The sequence below is a fragment of the Haplochromis burtoni genome, unplaced genomic scaffold (genome assembly GCF_018398535.1).
Source record: "Haplochromis burtoni strain Fernald_Lab_line unplaced genomic scaffold, NCSU_Asbu1 Contig_87, whole genome shotgun sequence".
Classification (NCBI taxonomy): domain Eukaryota; kingdom Metazoa; phylum Chordata; class Actinopteri; order Cichliformes; family Cichlidae; genus Haplochromis; species Haplochromis burtoni.
This window is the reverse complement of record NW_024582448.1, coordinates 1,468,177-1,489,891: the sequence shown is the minus strand read 5'-3', so window position 1 is coordinate 1,489,891 and position 21,715 is coordinate 1,468,177. Positions and strand designations below refer to the sequence as shown.

The 21,715-nt window shown below is 40.7% G+C and overlaps 2 protein-coding genes across 12 annotated transcripts in view; one reads left to right on the top strand and one right to left on the bottom strand.

Moving 5' to 3' along the window:
• The window catches only part of col5a2a (collagen, type V, alpha 2a), a 40,680-nt gene extending 24,747 nt beyond the window's left edge, over window positions 1-15,933 (top strand). Inside the window, exons 9-54 of the mRNA XM_005925773.3 lie at window positions 1,023-1,067; window positions 1,158-1,211; window positions 1,367-1,420; window positions 1,902-1,955; window positions 2,045-2,098; window positions 2,275-2,328; window positions 2,422-2,466; window positions 2,755-2,808; window positions 2,901-2,945; window positions 3,285-3,338; window positions 3,442-3,540; window positions 3,633-3,677; window positions 3,763-3,861; window positions 3,989-4,042; window positions 4,140-4,247; window positions 4,453-4,506; window positions 4,642-4,740; window positions 4,846-4,899; window positions 5,003-5,101; window positions 5,198-5,251; window positions 5,648-5,701; window positions 5,805-5,858; window positions 5,977-6,030; window positions 6,167-6,211; window positions 6,295-6,393; window positions 6,483-6,590; window positions 6,719-6,772; window positions 7,005-7,058; window positions 7,230-7,283; window positions 7,393-7,446; window positions 7,551-7,658; window positions 7,885-7,938; window positions 8,037-8,090; window positions 9,513-9,674; window positions 9,843-9,950; window positions 10,070-10,177; window positions 10,274-10,327; window positions 11,050-11,157; window positions 11,380-11,433; window positions 11,607-11,714; window positions 12,212-12,265; window positions 12,374-12,481; window positions 12,676-12,982; window positions 14,118-14,299; window positions 14,396-14,638; window positions 14,979-15,933. Coding sequence (XP_005925835.1) covers window positions 1,023-1,067; window positions 1,158-1,211; window positions 1,367-1,420; window positions 1,902-1,955; window positions 2,045-2,098; window positions 2,275-2,328; window positions 2,422-2,466; window positions 2,755-2,808; window positions 2,901-2,945; window positions 3,285-3,338; window positions 3,442-3,540; window positions 3,633-3,677; window positions 3,763-3,861; window positions 3,989-4,042; window positions 4,140-4,247; window positions 4,453-4,506; window positions 4,642-4,740; window positions 4,846-4,899; window positions 5,003-5,101; window positions 5,198-5,251; window positions 5,648-5,701; window positions 5,805-5,858; window positions 5,977-6,030; window positions 6,167-6,211; window positions 6,295-6,393; window positions 6,483-6,590; window positions 6,719-6,772; window positions 7,005-7,058; window positions 7,230-7,283; window positions 7,393-7,446; window positions 7,551-7,658; window positions 7,885-7,938; window positions 8,037-8,090; window positions 9,513-9,674; window positions 9,843-9,950; window positions 10,070-10,177; window positions 10,274-10,327; window positions 11,050-11,157; window positions 11,380-11,433; window positions 11,607-11,714; window positions 12,212-12,265; window positions 12,374-12,481; window positions 12,676-12,982; window positions 14,118-14,299; window positions 14,396-14,638; window positions 14,979-15,125 — 3,867 coding nt within the window. The 3' untranslated portion in view covers window positions 15,126-15,933. The remainder of the gene's footprint in view (window positions 1-1,022; window positions 1,068-1,157; window positions 1,212-1,366; window positions 1,421-1,901; window positions 1,956-2,044; window positions 2,099-2,274; window positions 2,329-2,421; window positions 2,467-2,754; window positions 2,809-2,900; window positions 2,946-3,284; window positions 3,339-3,441; window positions 3,541-3,632; window positions 3,678-3,762; window positions 3,862-3,988; window positions 4,043-4,139; window positions 4,248-4,452; window positions 4,507-4,641; window positions 4,741-4,845; window positions 4,900-5,002; window positions 5,102-5,197; window positions 5,252-5,647; window positions 5,702-5,804; window positions 5,859-5,976; window positions 6,031-6,166; window positions 6,212-6,294; window positions 6,394-6,482; window positions 6,591-6,718; window positions 6,773-7,004; window positions 7,059-7,229; window positions 7,284-7,392; window positions 7,447-7,550; window positions 7,659-7,884; window positions 7,939-8,036; window positions 8,091-9,512; window positions 9,675-9,842; window positions 9,951-10,069; window positions 10,178-10,273; window positions 10,328-11,049; window positions 11,158-11,379; window positions 11,434-11,606; window positions 11,715-12,211; window positions 12,266-12,373; window positions 12,482-12,675; window positions 12,983-14,117; window positions 14,300-14,395; window positions 14,639-14,978) is intronic.
• Window positions 15,305-21,715, bottom strand: part of LOC102310235 (GULP PTB domain containing engulfment adaptor 1) — a 93,336-nt gene continuing 86,925 nt past the window's right edge. For 9 of the 11 annotated variants that reach the window (XM_014334671.2, XM_005925776.3, XM_014334676.2 and 6 more), the window contains 3 exons: window positions 21,572-21,710; window positions 21,380-21,474; window positions 15,305-19,568 (listed from right to left, as the gene is read on the bottom strand). In XM_014334671.2, coding sequence (XP_014190157.1) covers window positions 19,497-19,568; window positions 21,380-21,474; window positions 21,572-21,710 — 306 coding nt within the window. In that variant the 3' untranslated portion in view covers window positions 15,305-19,496. Of the gene's footprint in view, window positions 19,569-20,015; window positions 20,027-21,379; window positions 21,475-21,571; window positions 21,711-21,715 lie in introns of all 11 variants that reach the window. The other 2 variants (XM_014334675.2, XM_005925777.3) reach the window with 1 other exon arrangement.

Below are 21,715 nucleotides of genomic sequence, written 5' to 3'. Positions count from 1 at the left end.
ACCCCACACCTCCAGGTCTGTTGTTCGCTTCCTCAGTGAAGGGCTCAGGGAAGAAATCCCAGCCTCCTGGAACATCCCATGCCTGCGTGTGAGCAAACAGGAAGTCAGTTGGCGGGAATCTCATTTGAGCATGCTCTCTGTGGACTGTCTGCGCCTTCACTCTGTGAAAAAGATTTTTTTAAAAAGTCCAAATATGTGGAGCAAATTGAACTGGGCTTTCTCCTAAATATTGTTCTTACCTAAGCTTTTCAATAACTGCAGATATTTTTAGAAAAAGTATGAATCGATGGCCGAAGGAGTAAAACCTCCTGACTAGAAAGCCTCCCAGTAACTTCAAATGGTTTTGAGATGAGCCCCTGTTCTTTATTGTGATACAAGTTATAATTTATTATCTAATTATAATCTTTTATCTAATGTTATTACCCAATTCATATGTAAGTTAATAAACAAAGTAAATTAAGTACTACTTCCCAAAACATTATGCTAATTAAACATAAAGATTACAACTTTATGAGGTTTCACACATTTTTGTGTTTCCTGAACAGTTAATGAAACAAATCTATTTCATTATTTTATATCTTTGTTATTTTTTTATTGTATTTCTTAACACTTAATGTCTGTTAGATATTTGTCTTGTTTAACTTTCATTTTCTTAAGTGTTGCAAATACCTAAATAAATAATGACAATAAAAATGAGTGTGTGCTTGTGTCTCCTAATTTGCATTTGGTCATTTAGATGAGTTAGCAGGATATATATGTAAATGATATTTAGATCTGCAGGAAGTAAATTATATAGAAGACTTTACAGCAGCATGATCTCGCTATAGAAACGGCTACTGTTTCTGTGCACACCCACAGAATGTCTACTATCACATAGGTGTCATAAGTATCTCTGTGAATGGAAGTAATTCACTTGATTTTTTTAACTGCTGCAACAAAAAAGACCAACATAAATAGATATATTAACGTAATAGTTTTTGAATAAAACACATTTAACTGATCTGACGTTGTCTTTGTTTCAGGGAGAGAACGGAGCAAGAGGACCTCCTGGGCCGAATGGATCACCTGTAAGTTTGCAACATTTTTATTAATACTGGAGTGGCATTTTATTATTTAGTAGTTCTTCCTGTTTTGAATGTTTTATCCTTCATTTTAAGGGTCAAGCTGGACCACAAGGATCTCCTGGAGATGTTGGTGATCCTGGACATATGGTACTCGAACTTCAAGCATGCATTTTCTCTGTTCCTATATTTTCATTTACTTAATGTTATTTGATTTTTTTGTTTTTGGTAAGCTGCTCATTAGAGAAAATTTTGCTGTCAGAATGATGGGCTGTTGCTGAGTGTTTGCAATCTGTCTTTGTCAGGGTTCACCAGGGCAGAGAGGACCTGAGGGCCCTCCGGGGAAGCCAGGTGAAGATGTAAGTTAGCTTTGAGATGTTTGTCTGCCTCGACTTGTGAAACTTTAGAGAATTTAAAATAAAAAATAAAAATAAAAAAAACGATTGTACTTTATTACGGAAATTGATCATTTCAGTAGAAGGGGGCAAGGTGAGTGGCCACCATTTATAACAAAGGTGGCTTAAAAGAGAGAGGAAAGGAAATAAACTGGCGATGACAGAGAATGAACTGAGAATCTGCAGGAAGACTGATAAGGATAATTTGGAATTGAATCATGCAAAGTGCACAAATTAAAATGTCGAGTTGGAAATGAATAATATGGTTCCCCTGTAAAGGTATACATGCTTTGATAAATTACAAAATAATAAAATCTGTCACTTTAGATGTTTATAGGTCTTACACGGTACACCTCAAGCACATTAGAAGCACCAACAGAAACACAGAACCCAACATAGAAAGACGTTTTACAGTCTAATGTGAAAATGTCATTTCCCCACACAGGGAGAATCAGGCAAAGCAGGAAATAGTGGAGAAGTTGGATTCCCTGGATCAGCAGTAAGCTTTAAATTAATAAAAATTAAATCCTGTGCTTTTTAAAATGATTATTATTAGAAAAAACTAACAATGTTCTACTGTGGTTTTAGGGGCCTAGAGGATTTCCTGGAACACCTGGGCCTCCAGGCCTGAAGGGTCACAGAGTGAGTAATCCTTGTTAGAAGCACTTTAAAACAAGTACCAGTGGTATGATGATGAAGTGAACTGACTTCACTTTGCTTTAAACTCTTCTGTCATTCACTTTCTCCAAGTCAGTGTGCTTAGCCCAGCTCTGCATACACAACATAAAACTGTGAGTCTTTTTCTATCTTATTAACAGGGCCACAGTGGACCTCTTGGACCAAAAGGTGAAACTGGAGCTGTTGGATCCAAGGTATAACTGATGTCAAATCGACGGTCTGTCAGTTTGTGCCACTGGTGGATTAGATGGTTCCCATTAAACACTTTGTTTTGTGTCTTTTTGCAGGGTGCCACAGGGCCCAGCGGTCCAATGGGAGCACCTGGACCTATGGTAAGCTATTCTTAAAGTTTCTGTTGCTTGTTTTTACAGTCTCCACAGAGCCAGTAAATGCTCAGAAACCAAGTGACAGTAACAAATTGCCTGGAGCAGCCCCGTGCAGATGATGCAGTTTATTATTCTTTTAAGCAGGCGTGGACTTCAGTGTCGGCTGCTTTTGGATTCTGCTCTCATTTTGAATCAACTAAACATGCATTCACTTTCCTGTAACTAAAGCTTTTCACCTTAAACCTTTGCATAAATAAAAAGTAGGTGTAATTTATCACTCTCTGTGGATAACAGGGTCCTGCAGGGATGCCGGGCGAGAGAGGACGCCCTGGACCAGGTGGTATAGCGGTAAGGGCGATGACACCACCTGTGTGTGTGTGTATGTGTATATGTGTATATATTACTCTGACTTTTGAACCAAACTGATGTTTACCTTGCAGGGTAAGCGTGGTCCTCCTGGTAATATCGGGAAATCTGGTCCGATGGTAAGTCGCAATATGCTGTGTTTTACTTTTGTGAGTTTACTGTGCACCAAAAAGACTAGCATGACTTTTTGGAAATCCAAATTAGATGCTTAGGTTAAACTGAGGAAAATATATTTGGGTTGCAATCATCAGTCTTATTTTAAACATGTTTATGTGTTACTCCAAATAAACATATGTGAACTAGCCACATGAGCAATAACGGACACAGAAAAGTAGTGATACTTGCATGGTTGCTGTGCCCTGTTGTATGTCAGCAACCATTATGTTTGCATAATTTTAGATGTGAATTGGGTGATGAAGTTACAGTAACATCCTACTGTCAATACTCTTTCTTAACAGGGCCCCTTGGGTCTCAGTGGATCACCTGGATATCCAGGGGCCCCAGGTATGAAGGTAAGTAACAAAGAACATAGCTATTTGCTCTTTTATGCTTTCAAAGCCAAACATATCACTTTTATTGTTTATATTAATTGTTCTTGGCTTTTGTTTTCCACAGGGACAGCCTGGCCCCACAGGTGTCCGAGGTCCAGAGGGGGCACAAGGACAGAGAGGAGAGACCGGTCATCAGGGGAGATCTGGCCCCATTGGCATCAGGGTTAATTTCTTACTTTGTCCATACTTACACGCCACACTTTTACTTTTGCGCATTGATTTAATTTTCTAATTAGAGAGTTTCTATGTTCACAGGGGCCCATGGGAACAGATGGAGGCCCAGGTTCCAAAGGACCAGTTGTAAGTTAACACTTATTTACTCCAGGCATGTTATTATTAATACTAAGTGAAGTCACAAAAAGAAACACGTTTTAATTTCTTACAGGGTACTGTTGGTCCGCAAGGTTCAGGCGGCCATCTTGGGCCCCGTGGCCCACCAGGACCTCAGGGAAGCACTGGTCAACCTGGGATCAAAGGACAACTGGTAAAAGGCCTCAGAGTTTGAACTGAATTCTTGCTTTTAACTGCCAGAGATTTTGTAAATGCTTAATGAACAGTAAGCTATCACTTTATGTGCAGGAGACTCACATTTTTGCATTTCTGTGTCAAAGGGAGATGTTGGTGTTGGGGGATTTAAAGGAGAAGCTGGACCTAAAGGGGAACCGGTAAGATTCAGATCAAATAGTCAAACTGATGCAGATTGCATTATAAATCCAGACTTGCCTCTTATTCAGTCTTCTTGTTCCATGTGTTGATTTTCAGGGTCCGCCTGGTTCCCAGGGAGTGATCGGACCTCAAGGTGAGGAAGGAAAGCGAGGACTACGTGGAGATCCCGGCTCTGTTGGGCCTCCTGGTCCTGTCGGGGAAAGAGTAAGCCTGGATTCTGTTTCCTACTCTAACACTCACCTTTCACGTAGTTCCTCTTCCAGGGCAGGAGTCAGCTCAGTAATTTGTTCACACGACTTTGCAGTTTGGGAAGTCAGAATTAAAGGGACATTAAATTATAGTTTCTGGGATTCTTCACTTTACTGATGTGGTTGAATATGCACATATTAAATCATCACTTCTCTTTCAGGGATCTCCTGGAAACAGAGGATTCCCTGGTGCAGATGGGCTGCCGGGACCAAAGGTACAGTTCGTTACCATAAATCATGCTATATGTACATAATGATTACATTTGTGCTCTGAACACTTTATTTACTGGTTAACCTTTTGTTTACCGCTTGTTTACTTGCTTTAATCAGCAATTTTGTTTTGTCAAAAGGGTGCTCAAGGAGATCGTGGAATATCAGGCCCACCAGGACCAAAAGGTTCTCTAGGAGACCTAGGGCGCACAGGAGAACCTGGTCTACCAGGTGCAAGGGTAACACAAGAACTTGGCATTTTCCCTTTTGAGCTACAGTATTTCCGAAAGTTTCTCTTTATTGCTCTAGCTTCCTATCCTTATGTTTTAAAACTTTTTCCACAGGGTCTTACTGGGACCCCCGGAGTTCAAGGTGCAGAGGGAAAACCAGGACCACTGGTAATTCTGAGTATTTGTATATTTTAATGTGTTTGAATCGTATGTACTGGAGTTTTCTTTAAAATTATGATAAATAACCAGTGTCGGTTTGTGTCATTTCAAGGGTGCCCCAGGTGAAGATGGTCGCCCCGGTCCTACAGGGCCCATTGGAAACAGAGGGCCTGCAGGAACCATGGGAGTCCCAGGCCCCAAGGGCTTCAGTGTAAGGCTGCAGCGTCTCTGAAGCTGTGCCCTAATAGTCAAGTCAGTCTAGTAACGTCATGTTCTGTCTCTAATTCAATATATTTTACTCTTAAAGGGTGACCCAGGAAAGACGGGGGAACAGGGATCTGCAGGAGTGCCAGGTCAAAGAGTGAGTACTATTTTGAGTGCACAAGTGCTGAAGTACGGCAACAAAAAGTGCTCTATGATTAGTTTTAGACTTATTACAGTCAAAAAGTTGTACTTGGGGCCTTGTGCACTTACCTTTTTGATTATATGGCAGAAAGGGAAGGACCCCCAAATAACTTTCAGTGAGTAGCAGGATGATATGTCAGCATTAATGATAAACAGTTAAAAATTGTTTTTGTTGTTTTCAGGAATTGATAAAAAAAAAATATATATATATTTGGATTTATTAGATCTTTCATGAGCACAGAAGTCATTATTAATGCAATCAACCTAAACCGAACGCAGGCTGCTAGGAGATGGAGTGGATCCCCATCAGGTGTGTAATCGGCAGGATTTATAAGTGTGACTTTGTCCACAGGGTCCTCCAGGAAAAGATGGAGAGGTTGGGCCTGCAGGACCCCCTGGCCCATCTGTAAGTGTCTGATTACTACTTTTTAAAAACTTTTTGCTAAGTCCTTTTTTTTATTTTTTTTATTATTGCTGTTGATTACACAGAAGTGTTTGTCCTCTAACAGGGTGTTGCAGGAGACAGAGGAGAGCAGGGACCTCCAGGTGAAAATGGCTTCCCGGTGTGTAATGTTTTTGAGGCACTGTAAAAGGACAGAAAGTTTTAAAACAGTTCATGGAGTTGGATTACTTCTGGTTCTAAATAATTTCTGAAAAATATCTTTTTTTGTGTGTTCTTAGGGTTTGCCTGGAAATCAAGGGCCTCCTGGAGAGTCTGGGAAACCAGGTGACCAAGTGAGTCCAACAAAAACTATGAAAGTAGCCTTGAGTTATATCCAATACTAAATTATTATTGCAAAAGGTCTTGGATGAATTCAAATTTCATGTCTCTTTTGGACTGAGCATTAAAAATGTAGCTTTTTTCTTTCAGGGTATTCCTGGAGAACTTGGTCCTGTGGGTCAGATTGGACCGAGGGTAGGTGAACTGCATTGATTCCAACCAGTCCAAGCTGGAGTTTGACTATCTGAGACTCAACTGGTCATATTTGTTTTTTCTAGGGAGAGCGTGGAATTCCTGGGGAGAGAGGAGAACTGGGTCCAACAGGTCTGCAGGGACCTAAAGGAATTCCTGGTGCACCTGGTCCAGATGGGCCAAAGGTATTGTTATACACCATAATCAATGTATAACTCACAAGTCTGGAGTAGTTTGGGCCAACTCGTATTAACCTTGATGCTTGTCACTGAAGGGTAGCCCTGGTCCCACCGGTGCTTTAGGTGACGTGGGTCCTCCAGGTCTTCAGGGAATGCCAGGAGAGAGGGGCATCTCTGGTCCTTCTGGTCCCAAAGGTGAAAGAGTAAGTATGTGATCATCTTTGCAAAAATTGTAGTAATCTTTTGCAGTGCTTTTAGCCTTAGTTTTTTTCATGACTACATTCCTCTTTAAAGTGGTTACAAAACTTTTTCATTTATTGTGTTTGTTCAGGGAGCAATTGGTGAGAAAGGATCTGAAGGGACAGCTGGGAATGATGGTGCAAGAGTAAGTGAAGCATCTTTGACTTGCTGCAAACACATTTAGTCTCAGCTCACCTGTGAACAAAGGAGTGTGACAGGAGCGCAAGCCAAAACTAAAGCTGTACCCATACAAGCTTAAGACTTGTCAATGCTTGTTGAAAGAAATCTGTTTGCTGACGTGACTGCACAAGTTTATGTTAATGATGGGTGATGGTGATGAGCAAAGATCCCCAACCAAATTTCTTTCCTGTCAACAGGGAGCACCAGGTTCCATTGGACCATCAGGACCTGCAGGACCCAGTGGTGAGAAGGTAGAGTCATTATGAAACACACATAAAGCACAAAAGCAGTTTGACAGCAGTAGGCCCACTGTTCTGGGAAGGAAACTCTTTGCCCCATGCTGCTTTTACACCAATAAAAATACTGGATTCTCAATAAATTGTTATTCAAATTATTGCAATAAACCTGTGGCTTCTTTACAGGGAGAACCTGGACCCAAAGGACCGTCTGGACCACCAGGATCCAGGGGAACACCTGTGGGTACACCTCACCAGTGTTTGCATCTTACACATTAAGTATTGCTTTATTGTGCTGAAACAAGGCAGCTCATTACAAAGTAATACAAACATTTATCTTGTGGTGCAGGGGTCGAGAGGTGACCCTGGTCCTATTGGTGCTGTTGGATTTTCTGGCCCCCCTGTAAGTACACTGAAACACTTTGCTAAATATATGCATGCCTTTGACAATGCCACAGGAGATAAAGGAGGAAAAGCATCTCTGCTAATATCATTTACACCTCACAGGGTCCTGATGGCCAACCTGGAGTAAAAGGAGAGCCTGGAGAACAAGGCCAGAAAGGAGATGCAGGGTCTCCTGGGCCACAGGGCTTGGCTGGTGCCCATGGACCTCCTGTGAGTTGCAAAATAATGTAGTTGTTCTGACATATTTTTATTTCCAAAACCACTTATTTATTGCTATACATTTAGTTAATCCAGTTTGGCTGCAAGTTCTAAATAAGTGAGCTTTCACTTCCTGCTTGCTCCTCATTAGAACAGAATCTCTCAGTTGCACACATTTCCTGCATGCGTGCACTGAGAGATTATGTTCTAGTTAAATGTTGATATAATTTTTTTGTAGGGGCCAGTTGGTGTTGCTGGCCTGAAAGGAGGAAGAGGAACACAGGGAGCACCGGTAAGATCCATTGATTCTACAATTATAAGTACATTTCAAAACACTATGTTATTTTCTGTTGCTGTTCAAACCACTTCTTTTTTCCTTTTTTTTTGCAGGGCCCCACTGGTTTCCCTGGATCTGCAGGAAGGGTTGGACCCCCTGGCCCACCTGTAAGTACTGCCCCAAGTTAGGGTTTGAATACAAGGTCGTGAAAGAAAAAGAAAAATGTATGGGTTACAAATGTTAAACCACCAAAGATGATGCACAATCACCCGTTTATGTAAATAAATTACTTTACTGAAATAGTTTGCAAATCAAAATAAATGCTGACACAATAAAAAAAAATCTAAAATTCTACCTTTGTATATTATACCCAAGTCAAGTTTCGAAAAAGGCAAAAACAGCTATCTGTCTCCTTCCCTGTCATTTCAAAAAGGACACCATCATTCCCTCATTAAGCATTCTTGTGTGTATAACAAGTTGAATTCATTTCAGTGTGATTTATATAAAGCCAAATCTCAACAACAGTTACCTCAAGGCACTTTATATTGTAAGGTAAAGACCTTACAATAGATAATAGATAACTCCTTTATAGTCTCATATTAGTCATGCATCTACTCTGTGTTGTATGTGTTGTATTGACCCTCTGAAATTTGTACGTTAAGGCATCATTATTCTTTTCTGTGATCAATTCTTTAATATTTGTAAAGAAAGAAAAAAACAGGCCAGAAAAGATCACAAAACTGGTGGCAGGATATGATCCATACACACATTTCCATCCCCCTCTTGCCGTGTCCTTCATCTGTCAACCCACTTCCCCACCCCTTGCATTTCTTTTTATCTGTACCAACATACAGAGCAACATTTGTTTTCCTCAGATGGCCCTGCTGACAAAGATGAAGTAAATGAAGGCATGGCACACAGAATGGCTAAATGCTGTGAATTTTGGTCACTATGACATAATGCTTTACAATAAGTCTGGTTCTTTGTTTCAAAAGTCTCTTTAAACTATCGGCACCAATATGGTGACCCTGACAAAAAAAAGTTTTATTTAAACTTTTTACTTTCTTCACTGAATACATAATGCAGCCTTTGTGCATGTTTAAAGGAGCTGGGGATGTCCAGCTTGAGATTGTCCTGCTGGTTTCATCACCTGGGTCAAATGTGGGTCAAACAACAGAATCAGCTAAGGCTGTGTGAAATGATAGACGAATAACTTTACCGGCTTTGTTTTCCTACTGTCTAGGTATCACATCACCATTGTAGTTAAAACTGAACAGCACTCAAATAACAGAGGAAATAGTTAAATATTATAACTACTAATTTCTGTCTGCTAATTATAGAGATTACACAAATGTACAAGATATGCACCTCTAGGATTTTGTTTTGTTTTCTAAAGAGAAAAAGTATTCATCTGAAATTTCTTCTGTGTTGGAAATTTTTTTTCCTTTTTAAGGTTTTCAGTGACCACTTGGATGAGGGATAAACTTTTTTTTGCTTTTACGTATTGTAGCACAACACGTCCCATGAAAAAGTGCATTTGATGCTTTCAACCACATGAAAATATTTGTGACTGTAACCGGTCTTATCAGGGTCCTTTAGGAGAAGCAGGACCCCTGGGACCTCCAGGAAAAGAGGGTCCTCCTGGACTTCGTGGAGATCATGGACCCCCTGGACGACAAGGAGAACGTGGACCTCCAGGATCACCAGGTAGCCCAGGAGACAAAGGGGACTCTGGAGAGGATGGCCCTACGGTAAAGTCAATTTTATTTTTATTTGTTTGTCACAATTTTAATAAAAAACTTGATTTATTTAAATATTTTTTTAATCGTCCCAGCTCATACATTTTTTTTTTTTTGAGAAATTCCTTGTTGCTTGTTCTTCTGTTTGCCTTTAAGAGAATTTAATGTTGTCTGCTTTAGGGTCCTAATGGTCCTCCAGGCCCAGCTGGAACTACAGGGCAGAGAGGCATTGTAGGTCTTCCTGGTCAGAGAGGAGAGCGTGGGCCACCAGGTCTCCCAGGACCAGCGGTTGGTATCAAAGCCGATATCTGCTGTGTACCAGCTTTGTTATTTACTAGCTTAAAAGTCTAAACTTGACATTCGTGTTCTTTATATTGTATTGTGACTTTTCTGTTTTCTTTTTTTAGGGTCCCCCAGGAAAGCAGGGCTCAACAGGAGCGCCTGGAGATAAAGGCCCTCCAGGTCCAGTTGGTGTTCCTGGTGCTAATGGACCTCGTGGTGATCCTGGTCCAGATGTAAGTGCATGTTTTAAAGTGTTTGTGGTTCCCAACTAACGCTAGCAAAGCTGTCTAAATGTTCTGTTTTTGTTTTTTTCTTTGTCTGGTCCTCAGGGTCCTGCAGGATCAGATGGCCCACCAGGAAAGGATGGTGTTATTGGACAAAGGGTAAGACGCAGAAAGGATCAAAATATGACATTGCAAAAAGTGCTCATCTTATATTAATCTAAGGTTGCTGGAGGGATATAACTCTTGTCTTAAAAGATCTTGTACCTTAGAATGGAATGCACAGTTATTCCAAACTATCCTCTCCAGCGTAGGCAAAGGTCTTGAAGGATCTGTGTGTTTCCTGGAGACAAAGAACCTGAGGAGGTACCAGCAATCCAAAAATGGACTGTTGAAATGGCAAAAATATTAGCGTTTGAAAAGACTGATCTGAAGTTTGATACATTGGTCTAAACCTGGTGTTACGAATAGAAAAAGATGTTATTTTAGGAAGGATTGAATATAAAAACATTAGTTGCAATAGTAGTTTACCATTAGAAAATGAGGAAAATATTCTGACTTGGGCGACAAGACCTGTGAGGTGCTTGATTCCTCTTTTCTGTTCGTTGGGAATCGACACAAACTTGTATTTTTTGCTCTTGGTTCCTCTTGAATTATTGCTTAATTTGGTGTTATTTATTGTGTCTGCAAATGAAGAAATGTATTTTTAACCAGGGTTGTTTGTGAATGTTTTGATGATGACAGCTAAACTTTGGTGAGCAATGCCAAAATTTGATTTTTTTTTCTAGATAAGAAATAAAATTTTAAAAAAAATTGATTAGAAAAAGGGAAAAAATAAAGATGTTGCAGGTAGCTAACACTTACTTACTTTTTTAAATTTCCAGGGAGACCGAGGAGATCCTGGTCCAGAAGGCTTGGTTGGTCCTCAGGGACTTCCTGGACCTCCAGGTCCTGTTGGTGCCCCAGGTGATGCTGGAAGGAGAGGAGAGCCTGTAAGTGGTTTTTTTTTTTGTTTGTTTGTTTTTTTCCTGTTCATGTGCAGGGTGTATTAACAGATGTACCGAGGGCACATGAGGACATTCTGGAGGCAGATTTAATTGAAACCCTTAATAGTAACTGAATAATGTGTTTCAGTACCAGAAGGCTGGATGGACTCTGTGTTTGCAGAGGTCTATGTTCCCTGAGGGCTTTCTAATGATTTTGCTCGTTTTCAGGGCTCAAGAGGACCTCCTGGACCACCTGGCTCAGCTGGAAAGAGAGGATTAGTGGTGAGTCTTCAGCTTGTGGTTATGTGAAACTATCTGTTTTATGAAAGTAAATTACCTTTTCAGATAGCTTTCAATGAACATTCATTCAGATCTCAGTGCAGAACTGCAGTAAAAGCAATCTTCATCATTTCATGACCGTAATTATGAAATGCCCTAAATCTTTTATAACTCAGGGACCCCAAGGGCCGAGAGGAGATAAGGGTGACCTGGGTGACCATGGAGAGAGAGGCCAGAAGGGACACAGAGGCTTCACTGGTTTGCAGGGTCTCCCCGGACCTCCAGTAAGTAAAAATGATAATGTTGACTCTGATGACTTCTGCTTCATCTCAGAGGCTTTCCAACCTACTGCATACAGTACAGTGGAGTATTCTTCTGTTATTCCACCTTTGCCAACCGCGCTCTGAAATGCAAATCAGACACTGATCAAAAGGAGCTTTAATTTTTTATTTGAACATAATTCTCTTTCATTTTAATGCAGCGCTTGTAAATGAGTGCAGCTTCATTTCCGTTTTTTGCTAACAATGTTGTCTGTCATTATCCCATCAACCCACCCCTCATGACCCAGTTACTGACAGCTATAAGCTAGATTAGAAAACTTAGTGTATTTACTTTACTCTTGGCAGTGCCCTAAAGTGGACACTTTGTTTCACAGAAATTCAGCTGAACAAAACAAATGGTACCATTAGCTGAGTTTTCCCACTTGAGTATCATCAATAGATTGTGTTCATCGAGTTCAAGTGCATTAAACAGACTAATAAATTTGATTTATTGCTTTTAGGGCACAACTGGTGAGCAGGGAGCTCCAGGAATTGTTGGACCCAGTGGACCGAGGGTAATTGCCACCGATTCATTCGTGTTGAGGAAGAGAATAATCTTCATATCAACTATAACTTTGGAATTAATTTCTCATGTTTGAGGCTAACGGTTCCTTATGATTTAGGGACCTCCTGGACCTATTGGGCCTCCTGGAAAAGAAGGATACATAGGACTGCCTGGACCAATGGGACCTCCAGGAACTCGTGGGATCACAGGAGAAGTTGGACCAGAGGTATTGTCTCATTACGCAGCAAAAAGTGTGTGCAAAGCTCATAAAAAGGAGCCAGATGAGAATGTTTGTTAAAATGCAGAACATCTTTTCAACAGATGTTTGGTACATAGGGAATAGGGGATGGGCAAAATTTCAATGTGTAAATAAAAACCCCAAAGAGTACAGTCTTCACACTACTATTCCAAAACCCGCAGGGCCCTCCCGGAGAACCCGGACCCGCAGGTCCTCCAGGCCCTCCCGGACGTCCCATGGCAGCTGTGGATGACCTATTCGGTGGCCCCCAGGATTACGACTCTGGGCCACCTCCTCCTGAGTTCAGCGAGGACGAAGCTCTGCCCAACAGCAATGCCTCCACCATAGTGCCCGTCGACCCCGGTGTTCAAGCCACCCTGAAAGCCCTCAAGAGCCAGATCGACAACATGAAGAGCCCAGACGGCAGCAAGAAACATCCTGCCAGGACCTGCGATGACCTCAAGAGGTGCTACCCCATGAAGAAGAGCGGTGAGTGAGGGGAGACATTTAAACAGATTTGACTTTATTAGAATGTAAATTTTTTTCTATGGTAGCCTTGAGAGGTCAAATACACTACAACTTAGGAAAACACCAGCAAATAGGAAAATGCTGCAAAAACACAACAGGAATTAAAAAACCTGCAAAATCTAAAAACAAATTTTAAAAATCATGAAACAAATCTTTTTTTTTTTTTAGGAAATGATAACATGATAGAGCAGAAGCGGAATAAATGGCTAATAGCAAACATGTATCCACAGCATTTTATGAATGGTGATTAAATCATGTTTTACCTCCACACTTTTTCCAGCTCACAACACTGATGAACCCTCCTCTTCGTTTATGTCTCAGTGTGAGCCTTCACATGTTTTGGTTTCCATCACATCCCCAGAAACACTTGTTTGCGCTTTGTAAGATTTTGTTTTTTTCCCCTCACTTTATAGTGTTTTGTGTGTATTTGCAGCGTTTTTCCATTTGCTGATGTAAATATTGACACACAAACTAAGGTTGCTTGCATGTAATGTCAAGGCTCCCGAGTATAGTTTTATACACATGCGCCTAACAAGAGAAAGATCCACAGTTTGATCCCAGGAGGGGACAAAAATCCATCTGGGGGTGCATCAGGAAGGGTATTTGGTGTAAAAAGTCTGCCAGATCAAACCCCTTGTGAATAAGGAAGCAGGACATCCTATGTGTGAATGTGATAACTCAAGAACAGGTGACTTAGGATTTTCAAATTGATACTGTAGTTGCATCTACTAAAACCTTGGACAGTTTGAATCTCCGTGACCGTTACCTCAAGTTTTCAGACAATCTTGAGAACCCAATAACTCGGGAAGGAAGTCACCTAGAATTTATAGCACAGGTCTGTCTCCAAGGAGGCTAATTGCATACAGTCATCCTAAAAACTTGAGGAAATGGTATATACTTATGGTATATACCAAGCTGTAAATGGTACCATTTACAGCTTGGGAGCTTGTAGGTACCTTTTAAGTGCTCAAGGAAACAGATACGTGCCTTTAATACCAATTGTTAGCCCCAGGGGTCCGTTCATGTAGACACTGACTTAGTATATTCCTACTTCTGGAAGTGCAATTTATTTGAATGCTTCCATTTTGTGATGTAGGTGAGTACTGGGTGGATCCAAACCAAGGCAGTGCAGAGGATGCCATTCAAGTGCACTGCAACATGGACACCGGAGAGACCTGCATCTCTGCCAACCCATCCAGCATACCTCGTAAAGTGTGGTGGACCTCCTCCAGGAACAAGCCTGTGTGGTTTGGAGCCGACATGAACAGCGGAACACATGTGAGCAGCTACACACTAGTTGTGTGTGTCTGTGTGTGTGAGAGCATTTTTAAATGAATCCAGACCTTAACATGTTGTACAAATTTGTGCTTTTAGTTTGCTTATGGCAACAAAGATCAGCCATCAAACACCGTCGCAGTGCAGATGACCTTCATCCGCCTGCTGTCCAAAGAGGTTTCCCAGACCATCACGTACCACTGCAAGAACTCCGTGGGCTACATGGATGACAAGACGGGCAACTTAAAGAAAGCCGTGATCCTCAAAGGCTCCAACGACCTAGAGCTCAAAGCAGAGGGAAACAACAGGTTCAGATACACAGTGGTGGAGGACTCCTGCACAGTAAGTCCAGCGTTTCAACTGTTGTAGTTCAACACATGCCTGACAATGAAGATTGAGTAGTGAGTTAATACTGGACAGGTCTTCATCAGTCAAATCATAATGATGCTTGGTGTCTGCTGGGTGTGAAAGTAGGCAGCAGTTTCTAACAGATTCTATCAGGGTTGATACAAATTGAGTTTTTCAGCTTAATTTATAGCAGGAGGTGAGTGTATGTGAACACGAACACAAAATGAACAGTGTGCTTAGGGAACAAACTGAGGAATTAGATGTATTTCAGGATTTGAAAGCCTTTCTCTTCACAGAGTTCACTGACGAACCTGCGTTTTTATCTCTTTAACAGCAAGCAAATGGCAACTGGGGCAAGACCGTGTTTGAGTACAGGACACAGAAAACAGCAAGACTTCCCATTGTGGATATTGCCCCCGTGGACATTGGCGGCCGGGATCAAGAGTTCGGCGTCGACATCGGGCCCGTGTGCTTCTTGTAAAGGTGTCAGCAGGGAAGGGAAGTGTCGAGGAGAATCCCGAGACTGTTGAACTGACAGCTGATGCGATCAGCCACGTTGTACATACGAGTACCGAGGACTGTTGTGGCCCCGTGGCGAGATATTTATTGTGCCTTTCGACCCAGTTCAAGACGGCAAAGATTTGTTTTGGAATTTACATGAAAAATTGGTTTTAAAAAAAAAAAAAAAAAAAAAAAATCAGAATCATTCCTCTGTCGTCTTGTGTATGTTTGACTTCAAGCTTTGTGCATTTTCGAGGTCCAAAGATCTTACCCTTTAATTTCACCAAAGAACATAGAAGCTTTAAACTGTTATTATGACTGCTGTTCGTAAGCCCAGAACGTTTCCACTGAAACTACGACGTATGTCCCACCACTACTAATTTTTTTTTAGAGACTTCTGTTTTCTTTGTTTTTTTACTTCATTGTCTGAATATAAAACATCTTTGTGGTGCTATTGAGGAAACAAATACAGCCGCTTATGCGTTCGCTGGCGCAGGTATTTTCTCATGAAAGTTCTGATGAACCGATGTCTGTATCTAGTTACTCAAAACTCTGTACCAACCATGTAGAACATTAAAGACGCATGAAGACTGTCAGTCACTCAGTGTTAGCTACCTCGTCACCGGAACTGAGAACACCATGACACTGCATGTAAATCTTTTGTTTCACACAGGTGCTGTTTTGTAAGTAGTGTGACCTTTGTGATCTTCTCCCAGCTGCGCGGTACAGGGCAGGGTTTGGGGATGCCAATAAAGATCTCTCTGTCAACAATGGGGAGATGAATGAGGTGTCATGTGAGTGATGTGTGGTGATTTGTAATTCTTCCCCCCCCCCCTTCAATTATACATATGGTACAGTTAAAAGGTAGCACAGAATATTCGATTTTTATGCATGTCAGCTCCCCCTTTGAAGTATCCTGGACATATATGCTCTTGAAATCCTTTTTTTTAATACTCAGTTTTATAGAATAAGACAGCTGAGTGTGCCTGTTTGCTTTGTATTTTTAATTTTTATTTTTTTGCTATGCAACAAATTAAACTAAATGCTTGTTAATCCCCCTAAGCTCTTGTCATATTGATTCAGGTATAGTTAGGCTCTTTGCGTTGGCCAGTTTTGCACCTAAATTCATATTTAGTTTAATTTACTTTTTACACAAAGTTTTCAATGTGAACAGTTTGTTTTACATCTTTCCTTTTTTTTTTGACTGTGCTTTTAAGTAATTCTCTTGTGACCATTTGGTTCGAATTTGAGTATATTTATTATAGATTTGTTAGAATTATGCAAGGCATGGCTGCCTGCAAACACCCCCAAGGCAGAGAGGAGGAGGAGAAGGAGGAGGAAGAGGATGAAGAGGGGGGGTTCCACACTGGAAGCAGATGCGTTTCTTCCTTTGAAAATAAATATTGAAAATACTTCTCTCTGCCTGTTCTTGTTTGAGTAGACTTCATTTTGGATCTTTATAAATTGTCTATGATAGCAGCCCCAAGAGACCTGAAACTTTGTTTTAAGAGAAAAGAAAAAGAGAAAATCAGATGTGATTTTTTTTTTTTTTACAGCACAACTGTAGCAACTGAAGAATTAGGACAACAACTGAGTGAATCACTCTCTCCCTGCCTGTGGTGATGTGCTTAAGCACCCCGGCTGTTAAGGTGAATCTTAAATATGAGGAAAATCTGTTTAGACACTGGACCTAATCTGAGCTATTGCACCTCATGTCATAGTTATAGCTCATGGGACATTCACAGAAGGTAGCAGTGATATGGCAGCTAAAGACTGAACACAAAAGTAGCCATTCCCAAGGTAGAGATATTACTAATGGGAGCAAAGGACTCCGATTAGTGGAACATGACAGGTTGGCAAATAAAGTAAAAAGGTTACCTGGGCACAAATAGATAACTTTGTATACAGAAAGCATTTTATGGTGAAAACATATGATGAACATAAAAGGTGTTTAGAGTAAAGTGTTAGAAAGTAACACAACACATTTATTGCTAAATTCAAGTGACTAAGTTTCTTTATTTGTGGTATATTTCTTTGGTTAAAACTCAGTCACACTAGAGTAAAAGTAGGAGAGATACTGGGTTGTTCGGTGTTTGCATTGAGTGTTTTTGTATTTATGATGGATTTCAAGTAGTTGGAGTGATCAGCTACTTGCCCAGAGGTTCATTCATTGTGCAATGTCAACCTTTTGGGTGACCACTCATGATTGCAAGGCGATTGCACAGGTGTCTTGGTGCGAGGCAACTATCGGCGTAACTTTGTGCTGAACATAGGGGGAGGGGATCTCTGTCTAAATAAATAAAATCATCTGGGTAATTCCCAGATGATTAGACATGCAATTATTTTGTTGGTAATAACTGAAATGAGTAAAGAAACTCAACAGCCCAATTATGCAAGATAATTCATAATTTTATGGGGGGGGGGGTATATTTGTTGGGTCTGATCATTGGGCAAAAGCAAGGTGATTAAAGGCAAGGTTGCAAAAATACCTCTGTCATTTTTGCAATTAACATGCTGTTCTGCAGCAACTACACCACTATTTGTGGAGGAACTTCTGTTTAAAATCTACCCATTCAGGTTTCTGGCTGGACTCTTAATAGAAGTAATTAATGTGAATCTCTGTGTATGCAGATGGCAATTTGTGGATTTCACAATTTATCATAATTAATTGCCATACTATCCCAAGCAGATTGGATGAAATTGCCATATTCAATAGCAAATTGACAGCATACAGAAGGCATTACCAGTCTTATCTCTGACAACTAACTGCAGGTGGTCACAGACCTGATACCAGTCTTTGAAGCAACCATATCAAAGGCATTGAGAGTGTAAGTTCATTGCACACGGTCAAAATCATTTTTGTAATGCCACAGTCTGTGACCGCTGTGACTTCAGCAAGAGAGAAAAACAGGGATCAAATCCTTGCTGTTAGTGTGCATTTGCACTTTAACTAGCAAAATGACACATTCTGTATTAAAAAAGACGAGAACAACATGTAATCAATGTGATTAAGTTACATCAGCTTTTAAGACCGCTACTGCAAATGTGAAGAGACACCTGCAAGCTAAGCACAGTTCCACAACAACCCCCAACTTCTGCATCAGTTAAAGCTTTCACTGAGCAGCATTAATGAGCTTGGTTCTATGGAGGAGGAGATGCTATCAATGTTAACTTACTATCCTGAGAAAACGTCAATATATTTAGTTGCATTAGTCCAGCAGTATTACACACCCTGCAGAAAGCGAACCACGCTAACTGCAGCTAGCATGTACAATACCGCTGTTACAGACCTAAATCTTAACTCTTAAAAGCTCATTATATGTACTTAAAAGTCACAAAGGCATATTGGCTAAAACAGGCTTTGATATTGCAGAATAAAGAGCAGTGGCATGTAAACATATGGACTCTGTACTTCCTGGACTCTGCTAAGAGGACTTCCATTTTTTTTTCATGTTTCCCTTTTGTAAGCTGATGGCAATCGCACACAAAATGTCGTGATGGCACTCGGAAAAATTCAAGGGCGTCATTGTGCATTAGCCGAGCTTACAGCATTATAATCATTCTGCCACTTGAAGAAAATGTTTCATAAACAAATGCCACATACAAATAAAGTCAGATATAAATTATATAACACAGAAGAATGAGTGAGGAGCAGTTTTCATAGTAGGATTTTCTTTAATATCTGTAACAGCAAAGTCAATTCAACCAAAAGTGAAATAACAGGAATAGAACTGGCTGGACAGAGATAAAAGAGCAGAAAATGAAAGGTAAACACCGAAATGGCAACTCAATCTGGTCAAAATCTGAACAGAACAAAGGACAAAGAGCGGAAAGGTCACTGAAGTAAAAAAACAAAAGAAAATATCAGGCTGGATTAATCGACTACATAACGTATGAATTAATGTGGAGTAAAATATGTGATGTTAAAAGCTCAAAGGTTTTGTCACAATATAGATTCCATTTATTTTTCTTGCCAGCTTGTGTTTGGCATACAAACAGGAATGTGTTGACAATACAGAATTCAAACGGTGCATACACACATATGAAAATTCTGCCACAGAGTGTACCATTGAACATATCGACTATTTACAACTGTCTCCTCCTGTGCAAGCAAAGGTACTCAAAACTAACACCTCCATATGCATTTTTTGTCTTTTTTTTATTACAAAAATAGCTCTTTACTTTAATGGATCTGAGTTTACCTTGAAATATCGAAAACCAATCTAAATGCAAATGCATATAAACCTCAAGATGAAAACTGTGACATCTTGACTCAACCGTGGAGTGGATTTTGGCACTTCTTCATACAAACGGGTTGAAAGTGCACCTCGAAGGGTTCATCTTCTCAACATCAGCAGCGACTGTCTAGCGGGTCCAGAGAGAAGACGGTGCCCTCTAAGGTTAGTCCCATTTTGAACCCCTCCTGGAAGACATGAAGCCACACAGGGCCGCTTTTATAGACACTCAGGCACGCTGGAAAAACCTCAGAGGCAAAGACGAGCTAAACGCTACTGACACTGCATCATGCTGGGTCATGCATTTTAGACAAGATCAGAAACGGCAAGGCATGAATCCTAATAGGAAAACTCAATTATAGCAGATCAAAGTAAGTCGAGCTTATTTTGCAAATGAGGCCGTCATGCACCCCCAACATTGTTTATGTGCAAAACAAATATTTTCAAGCAGTGCGTATTTGTTCTTGTTAATCAAAAAGACACAGAGTAAGTCATGAAGAAAGCTGAGCTAATGAAGCTGCCACAGATGCACTGGCAGCGTCGGTGCAGTCTGCAAATGTGAGCGCGTGCAGCTGCATTCAGAGCGTGCAAGACGAAAACACAACAGCACAAGCAGAGGGTAAAGGACTACGAACCATCTCTGCCGCTACGAGTGAGAGAGGGAAAGAGATACGTTCAGCTGTTAGTCATTAAGAAGAGAAAGAACAGGAAGGAGAGAAACATCAGAGCAACGCTGCCTCCTACTGGCGACACGCTGCCAAAGCTCAACAGGTGTTTTCCAAACTGAACCTTGGATGTCGCAGTTTTGAAGTCACAACTTTTTAAAGCAAATGTTGTCATTTTCAGGCGGTTTTTACAGATTCATGTGGACATGGTGTAACTACACTGATAACTATGTGACAGCACGAAAACAGAAGCTGCAGCAGCTTTTCAAACCCTTTTTTCCCCCATGTCCTGCTATTGCAAACAGAAAAAAAGCACCGCTACAAATCCACTTAATTAGTCTCATCTGTTAACAAGGCTGCGAGGTGTGTTTCTAATAATTACCAATTACAGGACAGGAAGCCCTGCGAATAAATACCACCGACTAAAGGAAACTATTTCAGGATCACTTTTGTAGTTTGTTAGGAAATGATGGATCCAATTAATTCCACTTCTGCACTCACCGACCTTTAACAAGAACGTGCATTTGTCTGTTAACACAAATCAGTTACAGTGGGTGTAAGATAAATTCACACACTTAACAAAAAAAAGTTGTTATCTTAGACATGAGATCATATATTCAAATCCCGATTTATCGCTTTGGATTAAATGACTGAACACAAGCTCCTTTAGCTCTCTCAGTTTTTGGCAATCCCCACAAAGGTTTGAGACGCAGTCTGAAAGCAAAAGTTTATTTCTAATAAGCACCATTGTTTTTTTTTATATTACAGATCTGACTACAATATTAATTTATGGCTCCATCCCAACCACAACAACAATTGCTTGAACTCGCTCTGCTGTAATATCACGACATTTTCATGCAGGCAGGAAAACACATCAGAGTGATACACTAAACACTTTTAATTAACACACTCCTTTATGAACACATTAGTGTTTCTGTGTCTTCTGATTAAAATGAATAAAGGAGCTACTGTTACCCATTGATGAGTCACTAAACCTTTCCTCATTAGATAATTCCACACAAATTGTTTCTATTGCTGTGCGACTGCATTTTTCTACTCAAACATTATTTATTGTAATAAAGTGTGTACTGTATGGTGGAACTGATGTGGCAATTACAGCGGTGTGCACTGCTGTTAGACAACTGGAGTTTGTTACTAGGTTCAGCTAAGGCGTCGCTTGTGATGCGCAAAGCCTTTATTTACGAAAGCAAGGGGAAAATCTTTAATTTAGGGCCGCTTTTATAGATCTTTAAATAATAAAAAGAAGAAAACAGTTTCACAGTTTAAGCAGCCTGCCTGCAATTCTTCTGAAAGAGACACAGCGATGAGCTCACCTGCATCTCATCCAGCTTTGACTGGATGTCTGGAGGGAAATCAGCTGCCCCGCAGGTGAACGGATCAAATGGCTCTGCACCAAACAAATCTTTACCTACACGCAGAGAGCAGATCAACACTGTAATGATCAAGGAGGCACATCGAGGGGGGAGGGGTTAAAACACCGAAATGCAAATAAGTTTTTCACTTACTTATATCTGGTGGCAATGTGGTGGGTGGAGGGGGTGGGCAGCCGTTGCTGGCTGGTGTGGGCACCAGTGGTGTCACAGGGGAGAAGGGAACCATGTCAAAAATGTCTGTCGACTGCGGCTTCATTGAGATACTCCCCGCCTGCA